Here is a 24520-nt window from a genome sequence, read left to right on the forward strand (position 1 = left end):
ACTTAACAGAAAAGTACGCATTTTGATAAATCTCAAAGTCAGCCTGAAATAAAATTTTCACTGCACCAATTAGATCAACTAAGTTTATTTGGCTGTTACCAAATTCAAACTTTAAAACAGTGAGGCCTGATCACTGTGATTCAGGATCACAATTACTATTGCACTCCAACTGTATAGCCAAACTGCTCGACTCCTTGACAGCCTCAAGGGCAGTAATCAAAACTTAATTAAGAAGATAATCACTAGTTAGAAACATTAATATATGACAACTGTTTATAACAAACTTGACCGATAGTCAGAATAAGCCCTTCTAAAAGTAGGATGTCTTTATGTACAAAAAGATAAAAAGTAACACGTACAACTAAGATCTTGGGGCTAAGATACAACCTAAACTGAATGCATGTGCTATGCACCGGATTTCCATAAACTGGCAATGATTATCTGGCAAGGATTAGCTTACTATTATATGACTGCCTTTCCCCTTGTTTCTTCACAGACCAGGGTGCAAGACTGTATGTGTATGTGTGCAGGCAAACTGATTAAGCAGGGGGGCAGGTGCAGATTTTCTTATGGCCAACAGACAGTTACAGTTTCAGTGCAGGGACTCAAGGAACAAAGGGAATGTGGGTTAGCACTTCTTCAGAAGACGATGGCCACTACCAGGGAAAGGAGCATGTGCAGGCCGACAACTGTGTAAATTGACGCAATCAATCCTGCTTCGCTCTCCTGGCATGAATCACCCAACACAAATGTAGCACCATACAGTGGACTGCAAGGACACTATTTATGAGGGGACTACTCCGATCTAACAGGGGAGACACCAGTAGGACCTCTCTTTTTGAATGCACAAGTAGAAAGACTGATAGAAGGATTCTTGGGATAGAGTTATCATTTTCTACTTTACAATGAATTAGGAAACTTATACATAGAAACATAAGCCAGGAAAGAGAGCAAAGCATCATTAGAGTGAATGGCAGATATTATTGCAAGGCTCCAGATATACACTACATAACATTTATATGGGTGGTAGCTCATTGCACAGCAGTTCAAAAAAGCTTTTGCCATCATGATCAGACAACAGCCCAAATATAATTTCCTTTATTGCTTTACTTCTGCAATATCTGCAACGAATGCTCAGATGAAAGCAAACGTCAACTGATTGGTTGGCCGGCCTAAAATCAAGCAGGCATCAGACCTCTGTGAATATCCAGTCACATTTTGAAGCACCAAAGCCACAGACAGCTGACCAAGCTCAACATAGTGTTTGCTCAAAATACCGAAAAGACCATCCAAGTATGTTTTAACAGATAAGGGCTGGCCATTTAATGATATCTGGTCATCGTGCAAACCATAAGCAGGGAATGGTTCAAAGACCTACAAAACATTTAGTACAAACCCACTGATTTCCCTAGACATGGAACCCATGCCCTAAACCTGAACCCAGTCCACTCATTCAAAATAGTAGCACCAAATGCAAGGACCAAAATAACACAGCAAATGACTGAACAGAAAAAGTTAGTTGCTCACCACTGCAAAAAATGCAAGAGCGGCTAATACAATGCAATGAGTAGCCAATGTCAGGCTCTGCAAGGCATCCAGCATCCTTTTCAAAATGTTCAAGTAACTTAACCCAGAACAATCAAAAATACTTCTTGGCCGACTCTGCAACAGTACAAGCATCTCATGCCCTTCTTTGAATCAACAACAAAAAGGAGGCTAGCACATGGCACTTGTTTACATTACCACAACACACCTGATCCCCCTTTATTTTCTCCCAAGTCTCTCTCAAACACATCAACATTAGCACACCTCAGCATGACCACATAAACAGAAGAACGCATAACTTGCCTTCAGTAATGCTGTTTCTGGTGGGTACTCTATCTTAGCGCATATTGTTAATCTTTAGAATATTCTCCAGGCGCCAGACTTTATCCGAAAAGCTTTCAGCAATGACCCTGAGCACTGCCAGGTGGCACCATGAGGCTTCGCGCCGACTCAACACTACCCTGGAAATTACAGGGTGGGATTGTATAAAGCGCAACCCCGGATGCGGACATTAGATACTTGCTTCACTCTTTCAGTTCCCTTGATCAGGAAAATGCAGGAGGCTAAAAGGCCAAAAAGACTCAGAGCTACTCACCAAGACTCAGGAATGAGCCTAAAACATCAGGATGTTTGGCATGGTATATACACCAATAATCTTGAAAATCCCTCAAATTTCAGGAACTAGTGAGGGTACTGATTAGTAGGGGTCTGCAGGCCCAAATAGTGTGCCAAAGCTCTAATATGTTAAAAAGCTTTCTACAAAAAGGGGAGAGCTAACAAAGGTTATGTCCAAGAGCAAAACTTATCCATCTTCTTAAAAATCAGTATGACGCATCCATGCGTAATGGTGCCGCACAGGTTTTGGCACCAGAGTCTGTGTTAGTACCCAAAACAGGTCTCACAGAGTCAGCTGCCACTTGGGGAGGCAACTGGCAGAAACCCAACTGGAGGATCCTTGGGTCCGAAAGCATGCCAGACGGAGCCAGTAATGCGTCGAAGATCTGCAGCATGGCATTTATGAAGGTTTCCACTCGCTGTATTATCACTGATGGCCTTGGGAATTTAAGGAGCACTTGCATCAATTGGGAGAGGGAGGGGGTTCTGTTGCACACTTTGAGATCCTGGAGGAGACAGACTTATTTTGATTCCCTCACACCTTTTCCATGGACGCATAGTGATGAGATAAGGACAACTCATACTTTGCTTCTTTTTTTATAACTTCTACATACAGGAATACTTTCAAGCAAGGTGCCCCTTTTGTCAGACTAGCCCCAGAAGGGTTCTGGGCCTGAGCTAGTGTCCCCACCTTGGAGCGAGACTGGCATGAAGGCTTTGACTTCAGGGGCTCTGCAAACTACCACCTCGCCTCCTGGATCACTTTAGGATGCATAAGTGCAAACTTGTTGCAGGACTTCAAATCGTGGCCAAAACCCAGACAGACACCTTCTGCGGTCTGTGACCCACATCTGTTTCTTACAGTTGTGGAATGGCCTGAACCCTGTTTTAGGCAAGCACACAGGTTTTCTTGTTTTTTTTGTAAATCGTCAAAGGGCAGACAAAAGTAGGGACAGCGGTCCAGATTTGCGTTGAGTGGCGTGGAAAGAAACCAACATCAGCATGCAGATGTGGTGCTTATATGTAGGTCTGGTGTGTCATATCCGGGGGCGACAAAGTCCTGGGGCGCAGCTGCACGCTGCATCCTGGCAGTACGGAGGAGAATTGGGAAACATTTCCAGACCAGTACAGTGCCTCTGGATTATTCTACAAGTGAGGAATCCATAGTTAGATGTATCCATCTGTAAAACCCTGCAATGTTGGCAAGTTGATAATGTCAGGCCATTTTAATCACCAACAAGTGAAACCCCTAAATGCCAAGACACCCTCCCCTGGTTGTTTGATTTGTAGATTTGTGAAATAAAGGGAGGTTTGTGGTCCAGCATTTATTGGTGTTGGGGGCTAGATACTGAACAGTTGAGGATTCAGCTACCAAATTGTCCACAAAGGTACTCACAGTCAAATGTGTACCCACAGCCACCATAATCTATCACTTGCACAAATTAGAATCCCTTGTGGGAGAAAGCCCTTGCAAGAACCAAGAAACCTAGAGGAGTAAGACCATCCCACAATCGACCAGAGTACAAAACAGGAGGTTGTAAGCTAGAATATCAAAAAAGGCATCATGGCCCCTTTCCTTTACAGGCTTTTTTGGAGATTGCAACATGGTTAGGCTTTGTAGCTAGATGGCCAGTTTGGGTCCAGCAATTGTTTAAGTAAGGGGCGAATGCAAGCACATTTTGATGTTATCTGGTACTTGATCCCCTGCAAGAGAGGAGTTTAAGATCTTTCTCACAAATGGTGCCACTTATTCTTTAACAGTTACTGTCACCTTTTTCACTGCAAAATCATTCCACAGATTCAGTCACCATATTCAGACGGAGAGTCCACTACTTTCCAATGTGGGCCAAATGTTAGTCGTGCAACTACACAGTCCAAATTTAGAAATTCTAAGAGGCCAAATTTGAAAATAAAACCCAGCTATCTTCACTTCAAGAAACTCCTGCAAACTGAGTCAGTCATGTCCTTGGCTAAGGGTTAGACTAGCAACAAAAGTAATGACAAGTACCATCAAGGGCGATGGTGGGTGGCTGACTGAGCTCCGAGCAGCCCTTAATACTCTCCTGCAGAACACTTTGTGTGGAAATGTATGGTGTGCTAAATTGCCTAGAATGAAACACAGTGCTTTACAAAACTTACAAAAAATGTCTTAATTTTAAATAAACTAGTGAAATGTAATATATTATTATAAGCAGCTTATCCCCACATATATTAATAGCGTTTCAGTACTAGACATTACAGAAGAACATAAATACAATTCCACCAAAATCTCAAGTGTCTGCAAATGTTAAACATATAATGTCATCCTCACCTCAGGTATTTCCTTCAAACACCCATGGCACCCATCCTACAATTGTATAATGTTATCATTCACTTCTTGGTTTCCTTTCATGCAGTCTCCTCATGTACTCAAGACAGGAAATGATTAGCAAAACAACGTAATACTGCTGTTTGAAGCCCAAGAGAGAGAATGTCAATCTGAGTTCTCCTCACAGGCACCTAGAAGGATATTGCAGCAGTGCATATACATGCAATAGTGTTCAGGTTTTCTGTACAGTACCAGTTCTTCAGATCTAACTGAATATCGTAAAACATTACAGAACATCCAACCTTTAAAAATTAAAGGCAATCATAAACTATAAAAGCATTCTTAAAGTTTGCACACATTTTTCCACCTACCTTGGGCCTCTGGATGACCAGGTGTACTGATTAGCAGGTAGCTTTTCACGCAAAGAATATTCCGCAATCATCATGTCAGGTGAAACATAAGCACCAACACCTAAGAAGAGAATATCAGTTTATAGTGGTGTGAAAAAATAAACTTGGTTAGGTGGAAGCCACAACTTATGTACACTAAGCAGCATCTTGTACCAAATATCAATTGTATCCAATACATATATTAACTGTATTCAGCCTGAAACCTATTTGAACTTAGAATTCATAAACAAGGTTTATGGTCAATTAGAGTGAAGCTTGCGACAGAATCTGACTTACGGTAGGATGTCCGTGATCCCATATGAATGAAATAAGAAAACCAGTAAAGAACATTCTTGCTTTGGGCAGGAAGGAAAGAGTTTCATGCATGCACATTTTGTATAGTGCTCGTACCTCTCCTAGATGCAATAGGGTTCAAACTGCCAATCCGGCTCATTGACTAATAAATCAAAAACAAAAAAATATATATTCTACAAGTCAATGATTCAATCTAAAAAATGAAAAATTTGACGAAGAGAATGCATTAATTATTCTGAACCATAGGTTTTGTTCTGCGACGCATACAATTGCATCACAATTTGGCTGATTTCATCATTGCATGGAGGCTCCGAATACATTTAAATGTCCTTGGCCCAAACCCAAAGGGGCTATCCACACCACTTATGAATGGTAACCCAAGCAACTGCAAAGATTTGGCCTTGCTAGCCATTATCAGGGAAATGTAGTACAATGAGCTAGTTACCTATATTTGGGTATTTCAGAGTCAGTTAGAGAGACTCATCGAGAAGAACAAAAACATTTGCTTGAAATTTTGAATGTATCCTAACCGCTGGCATTGCTGTCAAATTACACTGCATAATGTTCTTCTCTCAGCGCGGACTAAATATATTAGGTTCCTGTAGGAAGGTGGATACCTGACTATGGTTACCCCAGATTTTTTGCCTAGTGTTTAGCTGGTTTTCGACTTAGTTGGCCTGGAACCCTGCTAATCAGGGCACTAGGCTATCTGCTCTCTCTGTAAAATTGACTCCATGTACCTTAGGTACCTCTCCAATTAGACATTGGGTCACCTTATCAGCCCCTGTACAGTGTACTATAGGTACCCAGGGCATAGGTGTATCCAAGGCCTACCAGGGGCTGCAGCATATCTTCTGCCACCCCTGGCTGGCTATCCAAACTGACACAACTGGCTGATCACTCAGCTGGGGCAAGGTTGTGTAATCACCCCTTGCTTAGATATAGTATACCTATATCTGAACCTATAGCTGGGCACATTTACACCTATAAGTCATCCCTATGGCAGGCCTTAACAATCCTGGAGGCAGAGCGCATGGTTTTATGTGAGATGGTGCTCTAGCATGAGCTGAGCTGTCTGCAGCTGTCGGGACCAACTCCCTTAGCTGTTCCGGGATATTGCCATACCATATACTCTTAAGTGCATTATAATCCTCACGTTTATATGCTAACTTTGGTTTGGCTTTATCAAAACATGTCGTGTAAGGTGTCATACGCTTTGGAATACTACCGCCTCGCCAGTCCTGGAGACGGGGGTAGCATTCCACCCTTCTAGACGGAGAAGACATGTTACTTTGCTTAAACGCGGTTAAATCTAACCAAAGCCCCAGCATCACAAAATAGATGCTGCTGCCACAGACACAAGTCTGGCCTCCTGCTGCTGACCGAAACTCCGGCAGGGTAGGCCTGGACAAATGGTATCCTGTCACAGGGAGGTGTTACACCACTCCAAACAGGAGATAGTGGATTGTAGCAGGGAGGGTTGAATGAAACTAGACACTTTGAGAAGCCCCAGCCTCGAGCAGTTTGTGCACCGAAGATCTCCCCTCCACACTCATCGAGTGCTGCGTGGGGCCCTTTTGCATTTTCATGCTCGACGCGTTGGTCCGGTCGCTTGCCCGTTGACTAGTGGCCCCAGAACCGACGATCCTTAAAATCTACACTGCTAGTCTGGTTGCTCCAGACTGGCCTTCGCTCCCCTGAAAAGGAGCCACCGCTCTGACCTTGCTGGTCCGAGTAAGAAGCGATCTTCGAGTCCTGCGTGGGTTGCATTTGCCAAGGCCTGTTAACTCCGATCCAGAAGCAGACACAGACAACAGCGAGAGCCTTCGTGGGACAGCTTATGATCCACTCCTGGTCATGGTCAATGCCCCCGAGTCCATGTGGCAGCGGAGACAAGCTTCACGACAACCACCTGATTGCGCCAGACATCGCCTGGTTCCTTCCTGGTTCCATCCTGGTCACTGGCCGATGACCCAGACTCTGTTCTCTCTGCTTTCAGGGGCTCTACATCTTCGATCCACCCTTGGATCCAACCGGACTCTTCTCTCCTGGCCGCCTGCAGCATCTTCATCTCCAGGCTCCATAGATCTCCACGACGAAACCCGACACAATTTGGCACCTATACACCCGCTTCCTGTGGGTGAGGTAACGATCTAACACCGGTGCTCCTGTAGTGGTTTACACCTCTAGTGTCCTAGTTTAAAGTGGGGTAATTCTATTCCAGTCGGAAGACTTCCAAAACAGTAACTCGATAACTTTTACGTGCCATTGACTTTGCATTGGTGCATGCGTGTGCTTTAGGCACTGCACCCGTGTCCCGCGGGCCTCTCCCGACTTCACCACTGCTAGCCCAGAGTAGTCCCAGCGATTCACAACGCCCTAGGCCTTACCATTGTTCGAGAGGTGGTACTTATACCACTATTTTAGTATATGGTTTGAGTGGCCACCAGGCCTATCCAAAATTGTGCAACTTTTGAATGTTTAACTGTGCTTTTGTTTAAACGCTTGTGCCTCTGCACTCAAAGAGTACAGAGGATTATTCTAGTAATAAATACATATACTTTTATAATATATAACTTTTGTGGTGTCCTTTCATTTGATATTACAGGATTGCATATGGTAAAACAGCTGGCTTCACATGCCCTCTTGAGTTTAGCCTAAGACTGCTTAGTCCATGCTACCCCTAGGATAGCTTGCCTATAAGGTTGACTTTACAACCACCACCATAGGGGATTGTTTGGACTGATACAGGGTGCCCACAGAACTATGGACATCATACATCAGACCAACTTCTCACATTTTTTTGGGAAAATTCTATGAAAACAGTGTAGGAAGTGGTCTCTCTATATAGTGCACTAAAATAGGCACACAGCGTAAAGAGTCCAAGCTCTGGACTATGAAGTCCTTATTGGTTTACAGCGCTTTCTTCCAAAATCTTGTGGCAGGTAGTGTGGTAGAGCAATTTGGGCTACTCAAAGGGGAGTGGAGTATTTGCGGTCAACGCACAGCAAATAAATGCGACACACACAAAGAAATCTGAAACAAATGTATTAAAATAACACAGATTTTTATATTATTTAAGGCACCAAAATAATAATAAAACCATTTTTTAAAGCGCCTGGTTACACCTATGACGGTGTGTCCCCGCGCTGAAATGCTACTACTCCCAGATGAGACAGAAAGTACTGGGGTACCATTTATTTGGGGAAGAGATAAGTTTTTAAATATTGTCTGAATCTCGTTTCGGAGGGCTCCATATGAAGGTTTAGGGGAAGGCTATTCCAGTGTTTGCAAGCCAAGAAACGGAAGGAGGTACCTCCCATTCTGGTTTTGTGAACACGGGGAAGTTGGAATAACATCACTCCGGCGGATCTGAGATTTCGGGTGGGGCGATGAATAGTAAGGAGTCTTTGCAGATAGTTGGGGCCTTTTCCCTGGGCAATACGATGAGCCATACATAGTGCCTTAAATTTAATGCGCTCCACAATGGGGAGCCAATGAAGTTTACGCAATGCTGTCTTACCGGATGCCCTGCGTGGGAGATTGAGTACCAAGCGGGCCGCGGCATTTTGGACACCCTGTAGCTGTTGAATGCCTTTTTTGCTCAGGCCAAGAAGAAGGGCATTACCATAATCCAAATGTGGCGTAACCAGAGCATGGATAAGTTTCTTCCTGGCACCGAAGGGGAGCAGATCGAGAACTTTGCGGAGAGTTTTCAATATTCCGAAGCATTTTCCAGTGATTTTATTAATCTGTTGCTTAAAGGAAAGCTCCGCATCGATCATGATTCCCACATTTTTGACAACCTCTGCTGGGCGGGGGATTGGCCCCAATTCCGTTGGCCACCAGTCCTGCGACCAAATGGAGGAGGCCTTACCGACCACCAACAACTCCGTTTTATCGCCATTTAGGCGGAGGCAGTTGCTGTTCATCCATCCTGCCACAGCCCGCATACAGTTGGAAAAGTTAGCGGCTTCCTCAGGCTGGTTGTTGGCGAGTTGGATTATTAATTGGGTATCGTCAGCGTATGTGACGATATCCACACCATAGGATTCCACAATATGTGCCAAAGGCTCCATATAAATATTGAACAGCGTAGGGCTCAAACTTGAGCCTTGTGGAACCCCATGCCTCAACTTACGAGGAGATGATTTGTAAGGAGGGCAATGCACCTGAAAATTCCTATTTTCCAGAAAGGATTTTATCCACTCCAGGGCTGGACCCTCTATTCCCATGTCGGAGAGGCGTGACAGCAGCGTTGAGTGCAGCACGGTGTCAAGGCCTTCATTATCAAGTAAGTACTTTTTAAGGTAGGTTTAAAGCATTTACCACCTCCAGATAGAGACCCCATTCATGATCCGCTAGGTATTGATAACTGATTTTGTCGGTTCTGGTGTTCATAGTGCCTGCCAGGTGTTGAACGACCAAGGATATGTCCTGGTGTTCCAGTCAATACCAAAGACGCAAAGCCTCTTGACTAAGAGTCCACAAACCTTCCCCGCCCCGTTTGATGCAGTACTACATAGCGGTGGTGTTGTCTGTGAACAATTGTACTAGCCTTCCCTTGATGGAAGGAAGGAAGGCTTTCAATGCCAAACGAATCGCTCGGAGATCTAGCAGGTTGATGTGGAGTCTAGATTCTTCCGGAGATCAGTCTTCTGATCTCCACCTCTCCCAGGTGGCCACCCCATCCCAGGAGTGACATATCTGTCACTACTGTGACATCTGGTTGGGGAAGGGAGAGGGGTCTGCCAGCGACCCAATTGCAGTGTCATCCACCACTGCAAATCCTGTGCGGTTCCCTTTAGAGATCTGGATCATGTTGGTGGTTCCCCTGATGTTGCGCCCATTGGAACTGCAGAGCCCACATATGCCATCTGGCATGTGTCCCTAGCAGGATTCAAGAGGCCAAGTAGCCTCACACTCATTCTCACTGAAATCCAGGATGGAGGCTGAAACCTCAGTATCATAGCGTGAATACCTGAATATCCTGGACTTGCGGCTCGGGAGGATAGCCCCTACACTGCACTGTGTCCAGAACACTGCCCTGTGTCCAGAACAGCTCAGATGAAAGGGAATATCCGAGAGTCAGGTGTGACTTCGGCACGTTGAAAGGGAACCCCAGCGAATGAAGAAGGAATGCCATATTCTGGAGATGGGAGACTACAGCCTGGGGCGAGCCCGCCTTTAACAGCTGGTCGTCGAAATAGGGGAATCATGGCACCCCTGATCGGCTCAGATGGCCTGAGACCACCATCCTCACCTTGGTGAACACTAGAGGGGCACTGGTAAGGCCTAAGAGGAACACGGAGAACTGGAAATGCTCATGGCCTATTGTAAACGGCAGGGAGCACTGATAAGCAGACAGGACAGTAATATGGAAATAGGTGTCCTGCAACTCCAATGCTACCATCCAGTCTCCCAGGTCCAGGACAGACAGGACCTGAGCCAATGTGAACGTCTTGAACTTTTCCTTTTTGAGGAAGTAGTTGAAGGCCCTTGACCTTTTGATGGGACGAGTTAGTAGCAGAAATAATAACCACAGCCTACTTCTGGCACCAGAACCCTCTCTATGGCTCCCTTGGCCAAGAGAGCCATAACTTCCTCTTGAAGCAAAATAAGATGATCTTCTATCAGCCAGTCGTAAGATGAAAGCATGGAGGATGAGGTAGCCTTGAAGAGGAGAGAGTAGACCCTTTTGGACTATCTGGAGGACCCACCTGTTCGATGTGATAGCGAGCCAGCCGTGGAGGTAATGGCAGGTCCTTCCACCTATTGGCCGCCCATGATCTAGAAGGGCAAAACTAGGAGGACTTGGGGGCTGAGGCTGCATGGGAGTGCAATGAACCAACCTCTGGTGCCCCACCCACAGGGTTGGAACGAGCGGTGCCCTCAGTCATGCGGAGGTCGCTGTAACCTGTGAAGTCTTGTGGCTGGGATAGGACTGGCGCAGCTGAAAGTCCCTTTCATAGCCACGAAATTCAGACTGGGGACGAGTGGCCACTGAGAGGCTCAAGGACATGGCCATAGTCCGTGAATCCTTAAAGTGCTCCAGCATCATGTCTGCCTTGACTTTAAAGAGACGGGTGCCATCGAAGGGCATGTCCATAAGAGAGGCCTGGACATCCCCCGAAAAGCCAGAGGTTCTCAACCAGGAGTGACGTCGAACAGCCACCATCGATGAAAAAGCTCTGCCCAGAGAGTTGGGCGTGTCAAGACCACAATGAATGGCTAACTTTGCTGCATCTCTCTTGTCTCATACCACTTGGAAATGGCTTGCCTCTTTTTTGGAAGACAGAGGTCAGGAGGTTTGGTACAGCCCTTTTTTCCGAAACCCTCCATAATCCCTAGTGAGATACTCTGAATGCAACATTGAGATGGTTATCCAATAACCAACTTAAATGCAATGAGAGCAAGATCGAGCTTCTTTTCTTCAGCCAGGAGGCCAAGCCATCTTGGTAATCGTTCTGGCTAAAGGATGCCCCTACTACTCTATTAAAACATCCAGTGGTAAAGAACCTGGGATTTATGTTAGACGAGCAACTATCTTTTCATACTCAAATCAACTCTGTGGTGGGCACGGGCTTTGTCCTCCTCCGCATCCTTAGGAAATTCTTCCCTCTCATTTCCTTTCAGGTCAGACAACAAGTAATCCATGCTTTGATTACCTCAAGGCTGGACTATGGAAATAGCCTGCACGCTGGGTTACCCAAAAACCCGATACAGGTTGCAGTTAGTTCAGAATGCAGCAAAACCTACCATCCTTGGGCTCCCACGTCACTCATGTCTCTGGCCTCCTCCACAGCCTACACTGGCTTCCAGTTAGGATGAGGATTACTTTTAAAATACTGCTTCTAACCCAAAAAGCACTGCAGGACAGGACAGGTTCTATGTATCTTCAAGACAAAATCAAGCCCTAAACTCCCCAGAGAAACCTTCGCTCCGGAAATCTCTGCCTGGCCTTTGTCCCTCAGATTAAGAAGACGAGAGCCTTCTCATTTCTAGGCTCAAGCCCTGATCTTCCGGAAAAAACGTAAGACCTGGCTTTTCTACTCAATTTAGGCACCCTCTCCTTTTTTTCTGCCTGCAGTTAGCACCACCGCTATAGCGCCAGGCCACTCCTCGGAGTAACAGTTGCGCTTTAGAAATCACCTACATGCATACATACATATATACATATATACATACTTGTGAGAAGGTGGTCCGGGCCTCCTCCAGGACCTGTGGCTGCACTTGCGCAACCATTTCCCACAAGGTTCACGGACCGTAATGCAAGGTTGGTGGAAGAAAACATTTTCTTACCCCAACTATCTTGCCTCTTAGATTCTTTATCAGGGGGAGCTGAAGGCAAAGCGCAATGAGAGGTAGAGGCCTGGACCACCAAGCGTTGTGTGGTAAGGTCGGTGGTGAGGAAGCTTAGGTTGCCCGGAGTAGGGCTGTGGCAGGAGGCAATTATTGTATTCACAGGAGCCCCGGTGCTGGGTTTGGACCAGGTAACCAGTAGGTCATCTGTAAGGGCCTCAATAAGGGTAGCAATGGTTCCGATGAGGAGACACCTGGCTGAAAGAGCTCCGTCAACAGATTAGCCTTGACCGCCACTGAGGGGGGCCAAGGTCTAGAACCTCAGCTTCCATAGCGAATGACGCTCATTCCTCAATAGCCACAGTAGGGGGAGAAAGAATGCCAGAATCTGGAGAGGTGTCCAGTCCACTGGCTTCACTCAACTTCTCACACCAGTCCTTTTCATGATAAGGCTGGTCTTCTAAAGGGTCCAGTCCAGTTACCCCTCGCAATCTTTTTACACCCCTAGCCCTTCAGAATATGGCTCAGGAAACTAACTAGGACCAGGACGTTCTGTCAGTGCCAGTATTGGTACCAGCTCCAGGTTGTTGGGACTCAGAATGAGGCTGGTGCCACCGTGGTGCCGGGAGCATAGGCCTCTGGGCCAGCACCAGGGAAGGTCGTAATAGCACAACCGGCACTGGACCAGATCCATGAGGGGACACCAGGGACACTCATGCAGAACCCAATGGAGCCCCTCTGAGTCTACAGGGCCCAAAGGGGCGTCAGTAGAATAAGGCCACCTAAATAAGAGGCACATGGTGTCAGACAATTCTTCCGACTCCCAGAAAAGGCGGGTAAGCGCGGAGCCGCCCCAGCCACAGGTTCTGAAGAACAATGCGTAGAACGCCAGGGCTCCTGCGTTGCATAGACCGTCGGACAGGAAGAAGTCGTAGCACACTTCGACTTGTGCTTCATATGCCTTTTACCTGACCTACCCAATGACTTGAGTGGTAGGACTCATACATGGGACTCCCAGAGTGGTGCCCAGACCTTCCTCTCACCAGGGACCGTGAACGAGACCTCCTAGGAGTTTAGCGATGCGGGCAAATAGTTGCTTCAGGGGCTGTTCCCTCAAAGCTTTTGGAGCTATGGCCGTGCTCATGGTCGCGGTCATACTCTAGGCACCAGAGACAAACCAGGGGTGGATCTGTCACTGACATAGTACGGTGTCAGGCAACGCACAGTTTGAATCCAGAAATATTCTTACACATGTTGGTAAAAGGCTACACACCCAAGAAGGGAACGACAAAACTTCGAAGAAACTGACTGAGGTGAGCTCTCTTCATGGATCTGCGCTTGGCTAGCACAGAAAAAAAAGAACAGACGTCAGCACACTGAGGTAATGCCTATATAGATGAAGCGGTAGTCACTGTAACTCCACCTACCGGCACGCAGGGGTATTGCTTGAAGAAAAAACTTCAGTATCCAGTCTGACACCTGGGAAATTCAAAGATAAGGAATCTGAGGCTAGATGTCTCCATTAGATTTAACTGGTCAAGATGCGCACCAGAGCAGGAGAAAGGAACGTAGTTACAAAATACAGGTGTAAGAATGTATGGTATTAAATTTACACTGCCTTGAGAAGCAGTTTCTGAACACACCACTATTAGGTGGGACAGTACAAAGAGAAGTCGGAGAAAACGGGACTACAATTGTTGCAAATCAGTTCAGTTTTCACCTGTACCATTGTATTTAAAATACACAAAATGATATGGACAAACTCCATTGCAATATAAATGAATGCAAGTGTGCGCAAGGTAAGATACCGGTGCTTGAAAAAGAGTCACAAAGTCTCTTAATCCCATTACAGCAGATCTTACAGTTACCTTCATACATTAATAAATGCATGAAAAACGTATACATTTGTGTGTTTCAGCTATGTAACTCTGCCATAAGACCATTTATTTACCCAACAATGCCATAATACCGTCTCTCGCCCCAAGGACTGGACAGGCAGTTTTCCAGAGAGAGAGACTAGTTTTTCACAAACTAGTGTTGTAAACCATCATTTCAAATAGCAAGAACCAAAGGTTTCTAGATTTCTACCCATACTTCTAAACTGGCATTGCTGGCAGTTTTTGAATAACAATATGTAAACACACTTGAAAGCAGTCATTAACTTAATGTTCGTCACCGCTAAGCTATATCAAGCATTGGAGTGGACAAATGGTTGAGAGGCCTGGACTGATGTCCAATGATGGAAGGACTCAATATATTGAGCTAGGATGTGCCTAAGTGGAATTGGAAGATTTGGGGTTAATGGGCGTCATTTTAATGGCACTATACCACGATCAAGGTAAAGAGAATTTTGGATCAGCCGCCAGCTGCAGGCTAGTTATTGTAATGTCCTTGATGTAATTTGGATTCATGAGCTTGGGGCATAATCTGCGAATGTGGGGATATGGTGATGCATTTGAAAGTGCTTTTGCCTGCTTTTTTGGTCTTAAAATGTATATAAATTGTTTATAAAAAAATTCTTTTTTGTTCTACTAAAACAAAAATGTGTTGTTCAAACGATATTCTAGCTCAGGACTTGTCAATTGCAAGAAATTCTTAACATTTTCTGAATTAAGATTATGAAAGGAGGAACCTAATTTACTACAAAACGGAAATTGTTTAAACCCTTACAATAACGAGAAGCGTAAAAAGTGGTCATTAGTTTTGACATCCTTAAAGCTAAGCAAAATATCCACAAACCTATTACGCTGGATGTGGTTCCACCTGGGCACCCTACTGTAGAAAGGCAAGGGCCGTTGTTTCCTGCACTGGACACATAGATTATGTTGTTTTTCCACACTGCTTCATTGATTGCTTCGCATATTCTCCTACAATAAAGAAATAAGTCATGAAATAACCAATTCGAAGTCTGAAATATAATAGTGCAATGACAAAGATTCGAAACTTAACGGTTAAAACAGAAGTTAAAAGCCTGCATTTGCAAGGAGTTTTTTGTTACTCCTAGTTCGGACTCTAATCAGGTTTAGGACCACACCTACATAAAAATGCAGTACTTTACATTTAGACCAAATTCATGCACAGCAACCCTTGTTTCGGGTGAATTATCATTACTGTCCAATTTCCACTATTGTAAAACATTGGGGGTGGGGAGGGGGGTAATTTTATGGTTTCCCTTGATGAAATGTACTGCAATGAGGGACTGGAGACACACTTCTCCGCACTGTATTTTTCAGAGACAAATATGTATAACTGGTGTTGCCAAATTTAAGGGTGCTCCAATGCATATGTGACCTAAAAACCCTCACTGGAAAGTGTGAAAAATCACAAATTTATTCAAAATTTCTTTGGTTTTTCTTGTATTGTTAAAGCCCCAGAACTGAACGTGAGCCCCGTAAAAAAGGAATAATAAGAAAAAGCACTCTTACCCAGAATTTGGCCAGTGGGTTGCTTCTCCATAGCTGTAGTTGACAAGATCACATTTATGCTTTATAACTTCAATCATCTGTAAAGAAAAGTAAAAAAAAAAAATAATTCTAAGCAGCACATTCAAATTGCATCTAATTTATCCAGCTTGGTCAATTTGATGATTTCTTACAATAAGTAAGGGTTTGATTATACTATGAAATAAAACATTTTGTATGTTTAAATGTAAAGATGTTATAATTTTACTTTGCCGAACTAAAAATGCCCATGAAATACAAAAGTATGCAGACGCATCGAACAATGTAAGAAAGCAAGGTTAAATCGAAAGGAAATCGGTGCATCCGGATCTAAGCTGAAATTGTACCTGCCACAGGGTTTGGGATTGAAGAATATGTACAGTAAACTGGAAGGTGTATTGGAGTTATCCAAATCCTGATCAAGCCGGGGTATGACCCGGATTGGCTGTGTAGAGGTTTTGATCAGACAAACACTCTTAGGTAATGATTATCTGGGCTAGATGGCTTGGCAAATAAATGCTTTTGTATCTCATGATCGCTCAATTCTATTTTAGAGGTCATATTTCTGCACTATTACATCTTCATTAAGCATTAAATAGCAAAAGGAATTAAGGGGAAATAATCAACACAATGCGAGACATGCAGTCATGAATTGCTCCTATTATCAGGCTTAGATTAAAACTTGATGCTTATATTCTGTTAGAGACTTGGTATGAATGTTAGTAGGTTGAGAAATGTCAAAGTACATGCTGCTCTGCAATACACTATTTGCAAACTAGAACTAATAACAAGGATTTGCAATGCAATAGGTCTCGCAATTACGATATTTTGAGCTATTGGCCTTATAAATGGCAATGCTTTTTATTTATAGGTTTAAAAAACAACACATAAATAAAAGGCATTGTTATTTACACTAACAATAGGTTAAAGTTTAGATCCACACGCCAGTCCCAGCTCAGACCCAGGGCCTCAGAGAGCCCCCCGCCCCCACCCCGAGCTGGCCTTATTTTCATGCTTAAAATTCTCACTAGGGTCGTTAAACAAACACCATACTTCCCTCTCAAGTAACACAGGCAGGGCATAAATTGTGTGCAAGAATAACAAACAATGCTTGCTCGAAGACACCCACACCGCACTCCTCGAACGGGAGAGCTGGGCATGGGGTGGGAAGGAGAAAACGGGCCCAGGAGCCCCGCAGCACCACCACACGGTAGAAAAGACAGGGCTGCTTCCCAACACAGGTTAACTCGTAAAAAAGTATATGCAGGTCGCACGTTTTTCTAAAGAAATAAAAATAATAAATTCGCCAAATACTAAGGCGGTCTTGTTTTTTACCACTTCCAGTCTCCTTTTCTCACTCTTTCTCATCTTTTCCATCCCAATTATTTTCACCTTTCCGCATCTCTTTTGCTGAGGGTCAAACTCTGATGGCGAAACTAAATCTTGGGCAATTACAGGCACACAAGAAGCACTGGGCAAGTAACAAGCCAAAACCATACATCAATTACTACAAACTGAGTCGTAACAGCACACAGACTCGAATCCATGCCACTACTCTGGAAATGGAAAATAACGTTTCGGTTCAGTACACCGATGGAGCAACTGGATCCTGAGAAACTCCTGAGAACCTGGCTTTTTAACAATGTCTCTTCCTGGTTCTTCTCCTTACTTGTATTCTTTTGGGCAACCTACGATAACAATCTACTAGGCAGAGGAGTAAAATCTGATCCAATGAGGACTGCTGAATCTCATTGGGTAGAGTCCACAGAAGTGATGCTATGGTCGTGTACTTCATTCTAGGTGAAGCAGTACAGAGTGCTGGGCAACACTCTGAGAATTGGGAACAGCTGGAGTGAGCAGGAGGGGACACTTATTGGACGTGTGCACACATGATGGTAAGCGTCGGGTGGCGGTGTGCACGGTCAATCTTTCCATGTTGGACCTGTGCAGAGGATAGAGTTTGTGTGCAGGCTACCGCTCTGTATGCACAAGTGCAGGGCGGTATACAAAGTCAGGATGCCGGTTTGCAGAAAGTATTGCAACCTGCGTGTGCATGGTTTTAACTGCCCAGCATAGACAGCTGTGGTATAGTTGGGGTGACTAGTGTTTAGTGTGCAATGAGTCTGGAATCCAGTATGAGATTTCAGGTATACACACACATCGAGTGCAAGCCCTCACCTACTTCCCAGAACCAGTTGCAGGCGCCTCTCGTTAAAATTGTATTATGTACATATACACACCGTGTGCGCAATAAGTAAAGAGTGCGGGAAGTGACTGGGGTGATACATGCTGCTGGAGTTGGTGTCCCTCGTTCAGGAAATTAGTGTGTACCACGGCATGCCACTTGGGTACACGCCGCGCGCAGCCCCTCTCTTTGCTCGCAGGACTTGTGGCCGGGGTGCAGAGGGCGGCTGAGGTGGTGCATGCCGCTGGTATTTGTGCCTGATGTGCAGGAGGTTAGTGTGCAGGAAGCCACATGTGCACACACTGCGGACAGCCCCTTATCTAGCTATCAGGACTCATTACAGGGTGTGCAGTGGGCAGCTGGGGTGGTGTATGCCGCTCGTGTAAGTGCCCGTGTGCAGGAGGAGAGTGTGGTGCACATGCCGTGCGCTGCCCCTTTCCTAGCTTGCAGAGCCAGCTGAGGTGGTGCGGGTTGGAGCACACCAGCTCGGGCTCAGTCTTGTGGCTCTCGCAGCCGCCGAGTCGCTTCAGCTTGCAGGAATGCCTGAGGTCGGGCCATCGGAAGAGGCGGCAGAGTAAGAGTGGCAGAGTAAGAGCGGCAGGGCCTGCGGCAAGGCCTCGGCGGGCAGCAGGAGGTAGCGGTCCAGGTGCCCCCGAGCCCCGGGACTCCACGGCCTGCTGCAGCGCCTCCAGCTGCCGCTCCTTCAGCATCTTCCCTCGCAGAGTGGTCCAGCGCCTTCAGTTCCGCCTCGGAGGGGCCCGGCGCATCCCAGGCGATCTTGGCTGCCATACCCATGCAGCAGGTGCTGGTGCCACCGGGGTGCATGTCCCGGGCTTCAGCCTCCACGCCCTCCCCGCAGCCGGGCACCCCACGGCATACGCAAAGGCAGCCGCTTGTCTATATTTGCCTCGCACTTTCACGTCAACAATAGCTGCCGTTCCACACAGCACTCGCGGGGTTGGCCGGCATCTATTGTTAAAGTGAAAATGCGATGCAAAAATAAACACGCGGCCGCCCTTGCAAAAGCTAAATGAAAATAAAGAGCGCTTATCGACTAATGAAGGAGACATTGTAATGCCGCAAGTAAAAGATCCAGTCCTGCAGGGCAGTCACAAAAAGAGACAGGGCGGTAACAAGGAGGGACTAAGAAGCCTCGTTATCAATCAGAAGCCAGCGTTTACCATGGATAATGGCCCCAGTCAATAAAAAATACGAGCGGGCTTCCACACTATTTTAAAAACATACCCTACTACATTATGCCTCACAGAGCGAGCAGCTCATGTGCTGCAACACTAGGCTTGGCCTAAAAAGTAAGATTCCAAGCGTCCCCATAAAAGCTGCGACAAGCAATGATAAGCACACCGCTTTGTGTCCTGGTGCTGCCCCCTGAAGTTTGTGTGAATGTCTATTGATCGGAGCCTGCGCTGAAGCTGCTCCCATAGACGGGGTGGGGGGGGGGGGGCGGGGCGGGGGGGCTCCCATCCTCTCTTTCTCCACACAGCAGTCGGAACCGTTGCAATTAAACAACCCCTCCCATTCTCAAGCTTTGGTTGGGCGAGTCTAATCCGGAGTCAGAAGTGGAGTACTCTCCCACTGTAGGCCAGTGGACAGCGTCCCCAGTGCAGGGCAAAAAGGGCAGCCAATTCTCCAAAAAGAAACGAGGCAGCGAGTGGCAGCTTCTACCCACCACCCCTACCATCCCCAGCTTAGAAAGCACCCTCAATGCACCCTCCTCCCACCATGGACAGAGATTCAGTCCACCTCACTATAAATAAAAATAATAATAAGACCAGCCTTCGCCGCCCCTTCCCCCAAAACAAGCTTAGCATGGTAACCTCGGTCTAGCGCTAACCTCCGACCCCCACAACAGACCGGAAGCCAGTGGTGAAAAGGTTAATAAAAAGGTCTCTTGGTAGAACAAATAATGCCACAACCCCCCAAACGGGCATAGCACAAAAGTACGGCCAGCCTCCCTCACCAGCGTGAACCACTCCGGACACAGTGACCCACAACCAGAAGTGCGCTTCTCGATCTACCACACACTCCCCTATAGTTCGATACACTTTCCGATGCCCTAAAGATGTGACACAGAAGCTTACCTGGAGTGAGACTCAGAGGATGGGGGTTTGGGGGGGCAGAGGTGGCCCCGGTCAAGTGCAAGTAAAAAACGAGGGACTGTTGAAGGGCGGCAGGGGAGGGGTGGAATGCAACCCATCTTCCTCAATGGATCGATAGGGAGCTCTATATCTTGGAAATACACCTCGTACAACCCCCCCCCCCCCCCCCTTAGGGAATCGGGGATGGCCAATGCTGTGGAAATCAAAAAGAATAGGCGTTCGAATGAGCTGAAGCCATCTTGTTTGTGGCATCCATTCTGTCAGCTATGTAATTCTTCCGTCTTCACTGTTGCTTGCCTTTCAATTTTGCTTGTGTCATTAGCTTTAGTCAACTCCTTCAGTACTGAGCCAGAGCAATGTATGAGCTCAGAAAGGCCTGTAGCTGCTTGAATGCACCAGTTTGCGAATGTAACTGTAAACCATTTCCTACTGATGTAAGCAGTTCTGTTTCCCCACCCACTCTGCTGACTAAGTGATATCCATCTGCCCATGTTTGTTGGTAGCTATTCCTGTGAATGCTTGTACCTTCTATTGGAGTCTACATGCTTACTCTGCAACAAACTCAGTAAAAAAGGTCCATGGTCTGTGTATTCAAGTAACTACTCCCTGGAACACTTGAGGGTGTTGCGTGGACGTGGTCTCACTCATGAGTCAATACACTTGTTATTTTAAATTTCAGCTTCAGTGTCAATCTCTATTTTATTGGTCTGAAGGACCCATTGACAAAGATAAGGGTGATCCCTGCACTGGTGTGCCTCTAAAAAGGCACATTTCCACAATGCGATGTGTACAGGGGGCACCTTCCACCGCTCCCAGGATCCCAATCAGCCACTATCGGCTGGTGGCTGAACCCAGACAGAGGGACCGCCGAGCGATCAACATAATACTCAATAACGGGGAGCCCATCCCCCTCCTATCTTCACACTCCGAGGGACTCCAGGCGCCCACTTTCAGCAACCACACCCTTCATTAGAACTGACATACAGAAACTCCTGGGTTCGAAAGAATGATGTAGTAAGTGGCTATTATTATTGTGCTGAAGCTATGGCATAGAGAAGAAGTCCTTCTAAAAAAAAAAAAAGAAAAATCCTGCAAGAGCCCCCTAATCCAGTCCGAAAACTGCGCCCTAAACCCTCACAAACCTGCAAAGAACACAATTCCGCTGAACGCCCGGCGAGTACTTTCACAAGACTAACAGCAAAGCTTATTTTCAAAGACAAGTAAAGCACCCGTCACAAACAATCTTTTTTCATCATAAATTAACAAACTCCATCCATGTCCGTAATTTTTTTATTTTTTTTAAAAAAGAGTGCTTACCGACTAATGAAGGAGACAGTGTAACGCCACAAGTAAAAGATCCAGTCCTGTTGGGCGGTCACAATAGGAGACAGGGCAGTAACAAGGAGGAACTAAAAAGCCTGATTATCAATTGGAAGCCAACGTTTACCATGGACAAAGACATCAGCCAATGAAAATTATGGGCGGGGCTTCCACACCACTTCTAATACAAACCCTACTACAGCATGCCTCGCAGAGCGAGCAGCGCATTCTCTGCAATGCTAGGCTCGACCTAAAATGTAGGCTGATTCAGTTTGTGCCCATTTACTTGTCAAAAATCTGAGTACCACACACACACAGTGAAGTGATTTAACTGATCTACACCCTAGGATCACAACTGTTCATTGTTGTGTAAATACTATTTATACGTTTGATCCAAATAGATCACAACAGTATTTTAAATTGTGATCTGATCTTACTGGAAGCTATGTCTCCTTTATACATTTATTATCAACTGATACTTGGTAATGCGCACCGTTACACATTGGGCTTTGTCCATTCGTTTTATATTTGCTAATAAGTGAACATGTTCTTCAACCAGTTTTGTGAATAGCCTACTATGAAATCTACACTACATACATCTGGCCCCAAACCTGCAAACTGAATAAACTATAAGTGTATCTTTTTTAAGGTCATTTATACATAGAATGAGCAATATATCCCCTCATCCTCTCAGGTCTCATTCCATACGCTGAATCAAAGAAAAAGGTGTTGGAAGTGGGACAGGGGGCGGGCCTGGATGAAGTTGATTACCATGGTCTGAAATCTCAATTGTATAATAGACTTGTAGTTATTGGTCCCTACTCCAAGGCAGTCAACCGACAATGCTTACTAGCATAACTATAAGTACTTGTCATATGGGTGTGGCAAACAAGGGTCCAAAAGGACAGATATAAGTAGTTGTTTGAAGGGTGGCAAAGGAAATTCATAGAAAAAAGTGTTTCTGCAGAGTTGGTGCAGTTGTTATGATTATCCAAAGATAAAACTTCCCAATAGTGGGACACTTCCTTAAATTGTATGTGTCTAACATTTTGTCAGCATCTAGACATTACTAGTGAGGTTTGGCTTCACCAGAGGAAAGCTCGGGCTAGTAGATGAAGGTCGAAAAGTCACAACAACCCTGCAGCGATAACACATTTGTTGCCAGAATACATTTAAGGTTGACCATTCTTTTGCTCTCACACATGTATATACAGAGTAGTCCAGAGTAGTCCAGTGAACACAATACCACATGGTCTATCGTCTATGTCAAATACTAAGCAGTAAAACAATTCTCTTCTTTGCTTGCAGTTTTAATTTGCTGATTAACAGTTTGGCAGACAGTTAAGCCGTCACGTTTGTATAGAATACATTTGTAATAAGGTGGATTGGATTTCGGTCACATTTGTGACACAGAAGCCCCCTGCCAAACTCTAAATCAGGCCCTTTCTATCTTTAAATGGGTCAGGGATGCTGGCACAGGTACCATCAGGTGAGAGGTTAAAAAAGGAGAGGGTTGCAATGACGAGCTCGGTCAGAGTACCCTAGAGCATTTAATATATTTTTCAAATATTATTGGATGCTCAGGTTTCCATAATCACGTGAAAATAGTGCTCTGTAGCCCACAAATAAAATGAATTGCTTTCACCAGAACTGGGTATATAGTTATGTTAACTAGAACACAGATTGGTCTACATATTAACGCAGAGGGTCATAAAGAAAGGTACTCAACAGACTTGGAGATTCGAAATGAAGGGTGTATATCAGGCAAAAAGCACCTTCATCTATTTTAACAGTTATGAAACAGAGACTAGAGAGGTTTGAAAGCCAGTATTATCGGACAAATCGGCTAAATAAAGTATAGAAGTGTTCAGATGCAGGATTTAGCAGTGCTGAAAGACAACACTCAGTTGCCAGCTTTTTTGCCCATGATCGTGAATGATGAGAAAAAGTTATTTCCAGGTAACACTAGAGCAGGAAGCAGTCCATTTGTTTAGTGTACGAAAACAAGGTATTCTGGGTATAGAGTCCAGGTGTCCCCTATAAGTGGACAGAGGCTTGCTCTAGCAATCCCAAGGTGCTCTATCTAGGGTAGTGTGGTCGAACAACCTTAAGTTTATGAGAGAGAAGTCTTAGTCATTAAATGATACACACACTTAAAAAGGAGATACACACCAATTTGGAAAACAGAACATGTATCTTTATACATATTTTGAACCCAAGAACTTAATTATCAGGTAAGTACTTTTTCATAATAGACTTTTTACAGTTTTAGTGCAGTTAATCAACAGTGTGTTTTTACACATAAAGCTTTCCTATGGGAGAAAGAACATTTACTGCATACATAGATTTGTGAGGTGTTTCCGTGGGACCCCTTTCAGACGTGAGGTGTTAGAGGGATAAGAGCCAAAGTTCCACCAGCAGATCGGTTGTATCTGCACTGATCAGTCTGTGTGCAGAGGTGCTGGATGGGTTGGTAGCCTAGTATGCTAAGCGGTAGAAAGGAAGGGGGGTCATCTGGTAATAGGCTGCAAGGGTGGGCTTTGGAACAAGTCTCGGAGCTCCCAATGGGGGGGCCCGGGTGGTGAGGTTCTTGAGAGCACAGGGGAGCAGACGGGTTATTCAGGCCCGGGCGGTTCGGGTGTACAATGTTTGTGGTCGGGTAGCTCTCACACGTGAAGACGCTCACTGGTGTCAGTGAGAAGCAGCAAATAGGACAAAAACAGGACAGCTGGCCCAACTCTGTGCTGGCCTCCGTGGGACTTATGTCCCTCAATAGCTTGTCGTCAGTGATGTTGTTGGAGTCCGTGATGAACTTTCAGCAAGGGTCCAGTACCCCAGGTATTGGTGCAGGAAGGCTTGTGGAGGTCCTGGCTTCTTCAGGCTTGGCAGAAAGACAGATCTGACCTTCACTGCACTGACCTCCTTCTGGGTGGCTATACTTGGTGAACCAGGTAGAGCCCAGCTTCTATAAACCGGACTTTGCG

The 24520-nt window shown here is 45.5% G+C and overlaps 1 protein-coding gene across 4 annotated transcripts in view; it reads right to left on the bottom strand.

Moving 5' to 3' along the window:
* TPP2 (tripeptidyl peptidase 2) overlaps nt 1–24520 on the bottom strand; it is a 656253-nt gene that overhangs the window by 389003 nt on the left and 242730 nt on the right. For all 4 annotated transcript variants that reach the window (XM_086934242.1, XM_086934243.1, XM_086934239.1 and 1 more), the window contains exons 8-10: nt 15900–15976; nt 15214–15341; nt 4840–4939 (exon numbers count right to left, since the gene is read on the bottom strand). In XM_086934242.1, coding sequence (XP_086790368.1) covers nt 4840–4939; nt 15214–15341; nt 15900–15976 — 305 coding nt within the window. The remainder of the gene's footprint in view (nt 1–4839; nt 4940–15213; nt 15342–15899; nt 15977–24520) is intronic.

The sequence above is a fragment of the Lissotriton vulgaris genome, chromosome 8 (assembly GCF_964263255.1).
Source record: "Lissotriton vulgaris chromosome 8, aLisVul1.2, whole genome shotgun sequence".
Classification (NCBI taxonomy): domain Eukaryota; kingdom Metazoa; phylum Chordata; class Amphibia; order Caudata; family Salamandridae; genus Lissotriton; species Lissotriton vulgaris.